Below are 12,101 nucleotides of genomic sequence, written 5' to 3' on the forward strand. Positions count from 1 at the left end.
AAAACCTTACACTAAGCCTGCAATCATCTGCTCTTAGTGAAGGGTTCAAGATTTTCATTGGCTTCATTTCTTCCCTCAAAAAGGTGCCCGACGTTCAATAGACATCCCCAGTTTTAACTCGTTATTCAAGGTCTTCTTTGACTTTATTCTTATCAATGACAAGGCCAAAAAATTCCTGGTGTGAGCTAAGACCAAGATTCTTTGAATCATTTTTGCGAAATCCTGGGATTAAACCAATCTTTTCCTATTTAAGGTGCTCTTGGAAGGTATTTTATTATGCCGGTTTTGCCCTATTTGAGGATCATCAGCACAGTGCAAGGAATCTAGCTTGCGACTAACAAACCGAAAAGAGAAGCTAACCCTATCCATTACAAACTTGAAATACCTTTGCGTAGCAACGGAAAACAGAATATGCTAAAAATTAAAAATGCATAATCCCAAATGATAATTTGTGTGTACTATTTTTATTAGGTAAGTAGCCTCCAACCTTCGGGGTATAACACTTTAAAAATTTTGGTTAGCCATTATTTAATTTGGCGATCGTGGGCCCCAAAAGTTTCTATAATTGAAATATTTAACATTGATAAGTATACAATTACTTTATTTTCATTCTAACTTTTGTTTCAACAAATTTATCAATTGTCATAATTTATGTAACTGTTCAGCAATTCCATTTATGATTTTTGACTGACGGACGGACAAAATCGGTTGGAACATTAGGCGGATTTGGTTATCTTTAGCATATAGCTCATTCACTAAATGCCTGCTGACGTAATGGAATATAAGATAACAGGGGACCCATGAATAAATTAATTAAAAAAATGTTAGGTATTCGACATTTGTTTACATTCAAGCATTTTCTGTACTTTGTTTAAATATACTCTAATTACTGAAGCATAGTTTAACTAAAAAACGATACAGATCGAGCTAGTAACTCAAAATGTGTCTTGTGCACGAATTTGAAATTTTAAGAGTGTAAAAAGCTTGTAGGAGGTCATTTGACACTGAAAATTTCAATGACCTTGAACTATGTTTTCAAGGTCATTAAATAAATATATCGAGAACCATTAAAGATAGAAACTTGGTTCCAATTAGAAAAGTGTTCCACAAAACAATTTATGTTGAAATAGGTTAAACCAAGTTTAAAAATAAAATCCACTATTGTACAGTTTGAAATATTTAATTTGCGCGCTACGCACGTTTCGACTCGTGCGATCGAGTCGAAACGTGCGTAGCGCACAAATTAAATATTTCAAACTGTACAATAGTTGATTTTATTTTTAAACTTAGTTATATGTACAAGGCTTAGCCAGTTTTCCATAGGTTAAACCATTCAATTTTATCTCGATAACCATTAGGGTCAGGCGATTGGTTCCATTTAGAAAAATGCGCTCCAACGTTTTTTAAGTCGAATTATCTTTGATCCGATGAAAATTAACCAAAAATAACTCATATTATGAAATTCTTTAACATTACAGGTTTTTTAATTTAATTTCATAATTAGGGTTATTTTTCGTCAATTTGCATCGGGTCAAATATTATTGAAAGAACAGAAAATAAACTTACCATTCGAAACCGGGCAATTGCCTATTTTGGCTGACCAAACCTCGGCCCTAGATATAAAATAACGAGTTTGATGTATGTTTAGTTTTCATTTTATTCATCTTAGCTTACATTCGGTGACAGGATATAATAATGTGGGATTTTTACAACTTTTATAACTTGAAATTATCTGTATCATTATTATTACAATTATGTGCTAAAATGGACTATTCTACTGAAGGTATAGACCACTTTTTATACTGGCAATTGATATTTTTATTTTTAATACTTAAAAAGGAAACCTTTAATTAATTACTTAATTAGTTTTGATATGAAGTAACTATAATTTAATTTTAAGTAAAAGGAAGTAAATATTTTTCTGAACTTTTTTCATTTTAGATGTTTAATAGTTAGCAAAGATAGTCCCAGGTACAAAAATAACCAAGAAAATGTGGACACGAAACCCAACCAGACGGTTAAACTTTCCAATCCTATTCCTTTGAACATGATGCCCTTGAAGGCTTCGTTTGGCATCGTCATAGGAATCACGTACGAAATTATTTTCAAAATTCTGGGCATAGCTTCCAGTGGCCATATTATACCTTTGGAAAAAATGTAAAACTTTCAAAATAACATTCCATAAATTCTCGAATATACGTTAAAATATTAAAAACTAACTAGCGAAGAATATGTTGTATTTTTAACTACATTTGCTGATAAACTTAAACAATTGAAAATTAATCAAGTTATCTTTGTCTTTGCTTATGGCAACACTATGAATACGTTGTTGAACAATTTCTTTATTCCGTTGACCATAAAGTAAACTTAAAAAAATGTCAACTGTCGTCATGAAACTGATGGCTATTATACCCTTTTTGATATGGCCTATAACATTTTCTATATTTTTAACTATGTGATATGGCACATAACATTGTGGTTTTCTTAAATGAACAGACAGAATTTGAATGAACTATATGTTTAAAAAAATTTAAGTTCCTTAGTTGTTTGAAATAATTCAATCAACTTTGGAGGTACTATAACATTTTTATATGAATTAATTAATTTTTCTCATAGTTTGATTTTAAGTCAATGATATATCGACTTAAACTTCGAAGTATTAGGTTTCTGCTTATTTCTTAAGATTTTTTCTGCAAAGAGACTATAAAGATTTTTTTGGCACTGAGATCAAATATCCGCCCTCATTGCACAAGAAGCAAAGCGCGAGGAAATGGAATTCGCATTTTAATGTTTCCTTTTAGTGTTTTCTATATGTTATTTGATGTTTCATAGATGTCAGTTGTTCTTTAGTCATTACAGATGCTCCAATTTTGGTTACGATCTCCTTCTACAGGTGTTAAAAAAGAACCCCTGTAGAACACATAGAGCGCATCTCATGTATACAACTTTACATTTGATAAACATTAAAAGTACCTTGTGATTAATAGCTGTTAGAGGCTCTTATTTAGTTACTTTTCTTTCTTTAGGTGTTCTTTAAACGTTTCTAATAATAACTAGCTAGGCTAATATGCACAAGACACCACCTTAGGCCCAAGTCATCAAGCGGCTTTTAATGCCATTAATTCTGGTTACAATGCGTAGGAGGGTGGTGACAAGTATGGCACGCCAAACCGGACAAAATTCGAGTTCGGTCTCTCTCTCTCTCAGATTGCATTTGCTACGTAAATTTCCTCTCTCGTCGTCTCACATTACATTTGCAACGTAAAATTCCCTCTCTCGTCGTCTCAGACTACATTTGCTACGTAAAATTTGTGCAACGTAAAATTTCCTCTATCGTCGTCTCGCATTACATTTGCTACGTAAAATCGCGCTCTAGTTGACGTCGTAAAATCGCGCACTAGTTGACATCGTATTTTCCCCCCCACAACAACAAAAATCTTTTCATTTCTTCAATGGAATATTTTTAATAACATTGATGGCGGGAAAATCATTTCTTATAAAAGTTTGTCGAGATTTTTAGGAATACATTTTTTTAAACTCTTTCAAGCACTTGTCTTTTGAATATGTCTTCCGAAATTTTAAATATTATATCCAGAATAAAAAGGTCTTTTGTATTATTTAAATATATTTTTCTTTAATTGGATATCTTTAAATATAATGTCTGATTTATAGGTTACGAAAGAAAATATTTCAAATTATAGTTATTTATTTTCATTTTTCATAACGACTGCGTTAAATTAGAATAAGTCACGTTGTTGGGGAGAGAGAGTAAGTGAACTTTGACCAAGATTATTTAGTTTTGGTTTCGATGGAGATAAACTACATTTATTTGAATCTTATAATTTCCTATATTACCTTGAAGAAAATGATATAAACTTATAAAAATGGAAAGCTTTTTGCTTTGTGGGGGGAAAATTACGACGTCAACTAGCGCGCAATTTCACGATGTCAACCAGCGTGATTTTACGACGTTAACTAGAGCGCGATTTTACGACGTCAACTAGAGCGCGATTTTACGACGTCAACTAGAGCGCGATTTTACGACGTCAACTAGAGCGCGATTTTACGACGTCAACTAGAGCGCGATTTTACGACGTCAACTAGAGCGCGATTTTACGACGTCAACTAGAGCGCGATTTTACGACGTCAACTAGAGCGCGATTTTACGACGTCAACTGGAGCGCGATTTTACGACGTCAACTAGCGCGAGTTTTTACGTAGCAAATGTAATGTGAGGCAACGAGAGAGGAAATTTACGTAGCAAATGCAATCTGAGAGAGAGAGAAAGAGAGACCGAACTCGAATTTTGTCCGGTTTGGCGTGCCATAGACAAGCCCTTCGTGCCAGGCGAGCCCGCAGCTCCCTACCCTAACTATTACCGTTAACCTCAACAAGTTTTTATGGAAGGAAAACCGAAAAACTCTTTAACCAGTGAGGAGAGAACTTGAAAACTCAAAACAGGAGTTGTTCCGAGTTTTTACCCAGTGCCCCAGGCTGGGATCGAACCCGGCTTCTCTTGCTGCGCGGCGAAAGTGCTAATAACTCCACCACCCCACCATAAGTATCGTAAAGATTTGCAGCGAAGTATTTGACTCCGAAGTAGAAACTATCGCAGAAAAAAAGCCTTAGAAAACGATCGCGTGACACTTGATGTTTTGTTCAAACCTCTTTTAAGATTTCAAGAATAAATTAATTGTATTTCGAAAACTTTTGACTATTTACGGTTTACTTAAATTTATCAATCTAAACAGTCAGTGACATGAAATGATAAGGATAACAAAACTCACCGCACGCGATGAAGTTAACAATCATGAATGCCGAAGTGACAAAGATACCAGCACCTGAACTGTCAAATAAGTTTGACATTAAAAGCCCTAAAGAAAGAAGTTATTTTTTCAAAAACATTTAATGTGTATAATTAAGTATATTTCAATATATCCATTCATCAAATATTTTTTTAAATAATAATTGGGGTAATAATAAGGGGTGATCACACCTACCCCCTGATCACACTTACCTCCATTGACCCTACTAAAAAAGGAAATGTTAAAGGGTATTTTAACCTCTGGTATTTTTGTCGCCCTTCGACGGTTTCGCCGTTGGCCGCTCCCTCCTATGGCTTTAAAGGTTTCGGCGCTGCGTAGTGGTTTACTGGAAAGGTAATCTCAAAAATTGTGGGGGTCTTCCATACAGATCGCGTTGGAGGTTATATTATCTTTAAGCTTTAGATGAAAGTACGCATCTGGGTACTTAAGTTTGAAAACATCGTAACTTGAAAATTAAGATTTGAGAAAATCAACTTCAAAACTAAATTATTTTTCTCAATAACCGTTGTATTTAGAATTTAGAATTTTTTTGTGTTAATTGTCAGTACCGGGGGCCATTGTTGTGCATAATGTTTATCGACTTTAAAAAATATTTTCAAATTTGGAAAAAATAAATTTTGATGTATTGGAGCTCGTCAAATTTTGCCAATGAGAAAAATGTAGAGCGACGTCGAAAACATAAGAATAACGTTTGGTCGTTGAAAACAAAATCATTTTTCACGAAATTACACGCGTTTGAAAATTGATTTAACAGGTAAACAAAATAATTGGAAAAAAAAATTTAATCTTTTGGATGCAGTGGACGTCGTAAGACTGAACTAAATATTATTTTTATTTATTTAAATGAAATTTAATGAAAAATAACCGAAAGGGAAAACATTTTTTAATTGAAGGACCTCAGCTAGTTGTGTGTTTCGAGGCACTCCACCATAGTACGGCCCCCCAACCCCTTTTACCCATGCGAGAATTTCCGTGGACCCCTTTTCCCCATAGCCCCCTTTTTCCCATCTGATAATTACCGTTTTACCCTTTTCCCCATAGTCGAACCACCGCAGTAAGGCCCACTCCCCCTTTTACCATGCGATAATTTCCATGGTACCATTTTCCCCAAAGTAGAACCACCCCAGTAAGGCCCTACCTCCCCCTTTTCCCCATGTGATAATTACCGGGGTACCGCCAGTAAGGCCCTTCCTCCTCGTTTTCCCCATGTGATAATTACCGTTGTACCCACCTCCCCCTTTTCCCCATGCATGTGATAATTACCGTGGTACCCTTTTCCCCATAGTAGAACCACCCCAGTAAGGCCCTTCCTCCCCCTTTTGGCCATGTGATAAATACCGTAGTACCCCCTCTCCGCTTTTCCCCTGTGATAATTACCGTGGTACACTCTCCCCCTTTTCTCCATGCGAGAATTTCCGTGGTACCCTTTTCCTCGCTAAAATAACTCAAACTCGCAGTCGTACCAAACCCCCCTGTATCCCATTAAACCCCCTGTATCCAATGGCTGATGCATAAAGGCCACGGGACTACGCCGAGAGAGACACGGGACTTTCAAATCGGAACGACCCCGAAACCGCCCGCCCCTCCTCGTTCCCGAATATCACAGGCCTTCTGAAACTACCCTATACGACCCCCCCCCCCCCCCCCTCCGAAATTCGCCGAGGAGATAGACAAAATTTAGGGTGTATTGCGGGTTGGGACAAACACGGCCCAACTCTCAGGGGCGACAGATTTTGAGACAATAGATAGTCGAACCACCTCAGTAACGATGTCAAAGGCAGTCTCGCTTTCGCTCTGTTCCGCGGGTCGCTTTTTCCTCGCCGGCCCGCATTCGCCTTCCGTACTGACTAACCAAAAGCTCAAAATAGATAGTCGAACCACCTCAGTTACGAAGCCAAAGGCAGTCTCGGTTTCCCTCTGTTCTGCGGGTCGCTTTTTCCTCGCCGCCCCACCTTCGCCTTCCTTACTGACTAACCAAAAGCTCGAACGACGACGACGACGACGACGAAGTGGTTTTTATAATATAGATATTTCCGTCGAGTTTCCGATTTTTAAATTCCATGGACACGAAAGTCCACATCACCTATTTGGTTTTCTAAACCCTATCACACTCACCCCAAAAATGAGGGGTAAGTGTGATCACACGTAGATATTATTTTAGAGCAACGAAAAATATATAGCTTTAATGGGACACCATATTTAACCTAAGACCATTTACACCTGGACTACAATGCCAACGTTATAACCCCGATTTCAGAGTGTCCGCTACAAAACACCACCAAGTAGAGAAAATCCTCGATAGTAATCCACAAACATGCAGCAACCACCCCTTTTTTGATCCCCATTCTTTAAGAGGCGAACAGTTCGCGCTCTCTTCCGCTGTTTTTCTCGGACTCGGCGCTTCTCTTCATTTCTAGCCGGTGGACGAGTATCCCATGTTAAAAACGATTAAAAACATTTCCTTAAAAAATTAGAAAATTCATAATTAAACATACCTTCAACAAGTTCCCAAAACGTTTCAGGTGGAATTTCAATAAACTTTGCCATGTGGTTTCCACTTAAGCCTTGACGCCGTAAATAACGGGCGAAAATTGGTCACGACTCGCGGGGCGACCGAGTAAAATGTCGGGAGAGGAGGGCGACGCTATGAACGAAAGGAGCGCGAAGTGAACGCGTTTTCTCAGCCCGAATTCCCTTGTGGGCGAGAGTTGCCTCTAAATAATGATGGTGGCGTTGGGGTAGCGGCGACACTAGCCTAACAACAACGCCTACCTTCATTGCAGTCCAGGTGTAAAGGTCTTAGATTTAACCTCTGTATGTAATTTCATTGCGATTGGTCAAGGATTTCACGTGATCACAATTACCCCACACACTATCACACTTGCCCTGCATTTTGGGGGTAAGTGTGATCAGTAACAGAGTTAAATTAAATAATTAATATTTAAATAAATATTTATTCTATATTAAATTTGATTGCGTAGTTGTGTGGTATATAGTGGATGCCCTATTAATGATGCCAATTCTTAAGAAGAGTTTTTTCCAGTAAACTCCCAAAAAATACTTACCTCCATCGACCCTAACTTAAAGGTCACGTTTCCAAATTAATTTAGTCAGGGTTCCCTTATCTATTTTTTACAACCTTCAAAACACTTAATTATCACTTTAAATGATAGTTATGATCAACCATTTTTGTTTATTTCTGTAAAACAATATTTGATTTTGTTTCGCAAAACTCCAATCGGGAAACGCTGCTTAAAGTACTTTAACATTTAAATAGTTAAATAAATGTCTCACCAAATGCAGTTCCTTGCAGTCCTTGTAAGATCGTAAGGACGGCGAGAAGAACGACAGAGCCCTTTTGGGGCACTTGGAAGATATAGAAAATGAAAATTATCATTGAAATTGTCCCGGCAATGATTTTCAGCATCTCCGTAGCGTAAACAGATAGAAGAGTATCCGTTTTCGTGACGCCAGACATTTGAATTCTTTCGAGTACGCCACTTTTCCGTTCGTTGAGAAGTTTGAAGACGCACAATCCGGACGCAAAAGAGTTAATAAGTAACAACATAACTCCTGGAATCATGGCGTCTCCCGCATTCTTGTCATGAGACCCGAAAATCTCCGAAGACATCTGTAAGCAAATAAACATCAACATATGCAATTTTTAGTACAGTTTTGTGTTATTTTATAATTAGCGCCTGCTAAATCTTTAAATTGGTTTAACAACGATCTCGCAATTTAGGGTTTTTCTACTTAAGCTAGTAAGCGATAATTATCCATTTTCATTTAAGTATAGAAAAATACAGATTTTTGGGTTCAGTTTTAGAGTCGATAGAATGTAAATTTCCATTCCACTTTTTAAGAAATAATGCGTAACACTGACTAAATTTGTACCGAAAACGTATTGTTTTCCTCACGAGTTCAAGTGATGAGACATTTGCAAAAGTAGCGTACGGAATTTTGAATATCAGAAATCAGAAACTGATTTTGTGATTTCAGTTTCGATTTCTTTTTTTTAGGCTGATTTCGATACTTTGAAATTCATTTTCACCTAGATTTTGGAATTTTTAGATGGATTTCTAGATTTCTAATTTTTTTTTTGTCTAGAGTGTACGCGATTTGTACGAATGTTGGCCCCTCAGAGTACTTAAATCGTAGGATATTGGTTCAACCAAAAATGAAGTCCTGCGTCGATAATCACGTGTCGCAGGTCTGAATATAAAAATGTGTCTTCGGTTATCCCTTAAACTAAAATTAAATTAAATCAGTCAATTTCAAAAATCAACAACAATATGGCATGGATTAATCCAAATTTACTTCTAAATTAAATTTTTAAATTGCTCCATAATTTGAGTAACATAATGAGAAACAGTTCTCGTTTATCAGCAAATAATGTAAAACAAAGAAAGCACGATGACTTACATCCAAAGGAAACCGGGCAATCAATCTGGATTTGTTGATGGAGACCAAGAACTCTTCGCAGAACGACTGGTATGACTTTGAGAATGACCGAAAAAGGGTGTAGAATATTTGCTGATCTGAAATTCAGAAAGATTTCAAATTATGTCCAAATGCAGCCATTAAGGGCGTCTACCAAAATAAGATGCCCTTTGAAACCTCGGAAAATTCCTTTAATGCTACTAAAGTTCAAACTCTGCTTTGAACCAAACGCAAATTGAACAAATTAAATTTGTAAACAATGCAACTAACACTGAAAATCTAACGGTTTTTCATTTAATTTAATTTTCAAGTACCTTCTAAACTTTTTTACATGTTCTCCGAAATAGACTATTCAATTGCTCTCTTCCTTGAATGATCTACTTTCTTATAATCTCTAAATTATTGGTTTATTCTAAGTTGATTTAGGTTGGGTCAAAGCCAAGTATAAATGCCCTTCTTACTGGAGAGGTCGTAATGGGCAGAAATGGAGCTGCAATTCACGGTGTTTTCGTCGACGTCCAATCCGTCTTCCAACTTCCGCTTAAAGCAATCCGTGAAGTTCTCTCGGATGTGAAGGAAAGCCCACGAATCGCCATATTTCACAGAATCGTAGGCGTCTGAGAAATTGACGTCCTTCTACAATCATTATACGAATAAATTTTAAGCATGCGATAAACAATGCATTTATTTATACTTCTTGATAATTTATATGTTGAGACAATCCGGGGACACTATGGTCTACTTTCCCCGGCAGGAGACGTGCGTGCAAAAACGTCCGCGTGTGTTTCAATCACATAAGCTTTAGGGAACCAATGCGATACGGGGTCGATTTGATTGATCTTTAATAGGAGGCCGTGAGGTGGATTGGAAGAATAATGAGACCGTGAGGTGGATTGGGAAAATAATGGGAGACCGTGAGGTGGATTGGAAGAATAATGAGACCGTGAGGTGGATTGGGAAAATAATGGGAGACCGTGAGGTGGATTGGAAGAATAATGAGACCGTGAGGTGGATTGGGAAAATAATGGGGGACCATGAGGTGGATTGGGATCAGTGGCGGAGCTAGGGGGTAGGCCAGGTAGGCCATTGCCTACCTTAAAATTTTGAGGGGCCCCAAAATCATCCTATAAGGGGCCCCAAATTGATCTAGAAAGGTCTCAAAATTGTCCCAAGAGATAAAATTATTTATAAATAACAATGAAACAATTGTCGATAATGTATTTAGAAATTTTTGAGGTATCTCCTAGTAAATAAAACCAGTTCTGTTATATTTAGACTCGTTTTACTGTTGTTAGAACATTTTTGTTCGTCATGTACATCACTACTTTATTTTAATGAAGCATTTCGTTGAGAAAAGGGGGGTCCCGGGTCGGGGGCCCATTTATTTGGTTTGCCTACCCTCGCGAAAATTCCTGGCGCCGCCACTGATTGGGATAATAATTGGAGACCCTGTGGTGGATTGAGAGTATAATTGGAGACCGTGAGCTGGATTGGGAGAATAATGGGAGACCGTGAGCTGGATTGGGATAATAATTGGAGACCCTGTGGTGGATTGGGAGAAATAAATTAAAAATCGTCTGCCAACAAGAAGGTACTCTCGAATAAGCGAAGCTCATTGAACATTCCAGTTCATTTTGCGGAAGAGCAAATTGTTCTAGTGGTGTACTTTAATTTTGAGCCACATCTACCGTTTCTTTTATCACAAAGTAACTGAATACGATATTGGTAATAATAATTTAAAATACCGTATATAGAATTAATAAATACAAGTATTTTTTATGTCTAAGTGAATATAATATTTTTTTAATTATAGTAATATTAAAACTCCAGACTAGATATTTTACTCATCTTCTTCATCAAACACAAAGGTAAGTTTTTCTACATGTTGAGGTAGTAAACTGTTAAAACGTTACCGCTGCATGAGAAAAGTCGTTCAGTTGAAATTCCGGGTATTGATAAGTATTTAGCAGCAATACATTTCAATTTTTTGAAAGTGCTTCAATGGTGTTTCTTCCACCATATTAGGGGAACTTCATTTTCTCCTATTACTTTTAGCGACAAATAGGCGTCAAGTTCTTCCAAATTGTCCGAATCTTCGTTTATTTTCTAGTTCTTTACATTTTTCTCGAACAAGTGTTAGGACAGACCTTGAATTTTGACTGTTCGAATTATTTTGCTTTTCCGCGTCTTCTGTATTTTGCACCGCCTTCTCGCTTGAAATATCTTTCATTTCTTTCAGTAGTAATTCTTGGACGTAATTTGGGTGTTCAGAGCTCAAAATCAGACTTTTGTAACCAGGATGTAGAACCATGCTTAACAAAAGGTTTTTTTGCATTTTATATCCTGGAAATCTACCATCCTCTAGTTTACCTAAAAATCCTTTGGCATACAAGTTTTCATAAAACCTTTGAGCTAACATACTACCCTCATCGTCATTGCCATCAGTTCTCTCTTCCATTAAATGGTTTAGCTCAGTAGTCAAACCAGATATAATGGGGTAAATCAAGGCTAGGGTTGGGTATTTATCCCCGGACACTAATCTTGTAGCTTCTTCGAATGGTTAGCTTCAACTTTCTTCCACTCCAGTGCGTCTAACATCTGAACTTTTTCGTTATATAACAGAACAGCAGTAAGTGGTTGTTTTACATCTAATAACCTTTCAAGCATGTAGAATTTGCTGTTCCATCGTGGTTCGACGTCTTGAATGAGAAGTCTGACGGGAAGATTCATTTCTTTATGTTTTTGTTTCAGAAGACGAGTTGATTTGTTACTCCGTTTGAAGTGTGAAACAATATTTCTACACTTTGAAATAAGGTTATCGAGTTCTAAATATTT

The 12,101-nt window shown here is 36.9% G+C and overlaps 1 protein-coding gene across 1 annotated transcript; it reads right to left on the reverse strand.

Annotated features, from left to right (window-relative positions):
- Positions 1-1,932: 1,932 nt before the first annotated feature.
- LOC149955995 (ABC transporter G family member 20-like) lies at positions 1,933-11,724 on the reverse strand. Its single transcript, XM_090166729.1, has 6 exons — positions 11,398-11,724; positions 9,728-9,902; positions 9,249-9,364; positions 8,121-8,457; positions 4,788-4,874; positions 1,933-2,144 (listed from the first exon to the last, which is right to left on the reverse strand). The coding sequence occupies exons 1-6, from the start codon at positions 11,722-11,724 to the stop codon at positions 1,933-1,935; spliced, it is 1,254 nt and encodes a 417-aa protein (XP_090022855.1).
- Positions 11,725-12,101: the final 377 nt, after the last annotated feature.

The sequence above is a fragment of the Leiobunum rupestre genome, chromosome 2 (genome assembly GCF_980474605.1).
Source record: "Leiobunum rupestre chromosome 2, qqLeiRupe1.1.hap1, whole genome shotgun sequence".
NCBI classification, from domain to species: Eukaryota; Metazoa; Arthropoda; class Arachnida; order Opiliones; family Sclerosomatidae; genus Leiobunum; species Leiobunum rupestre.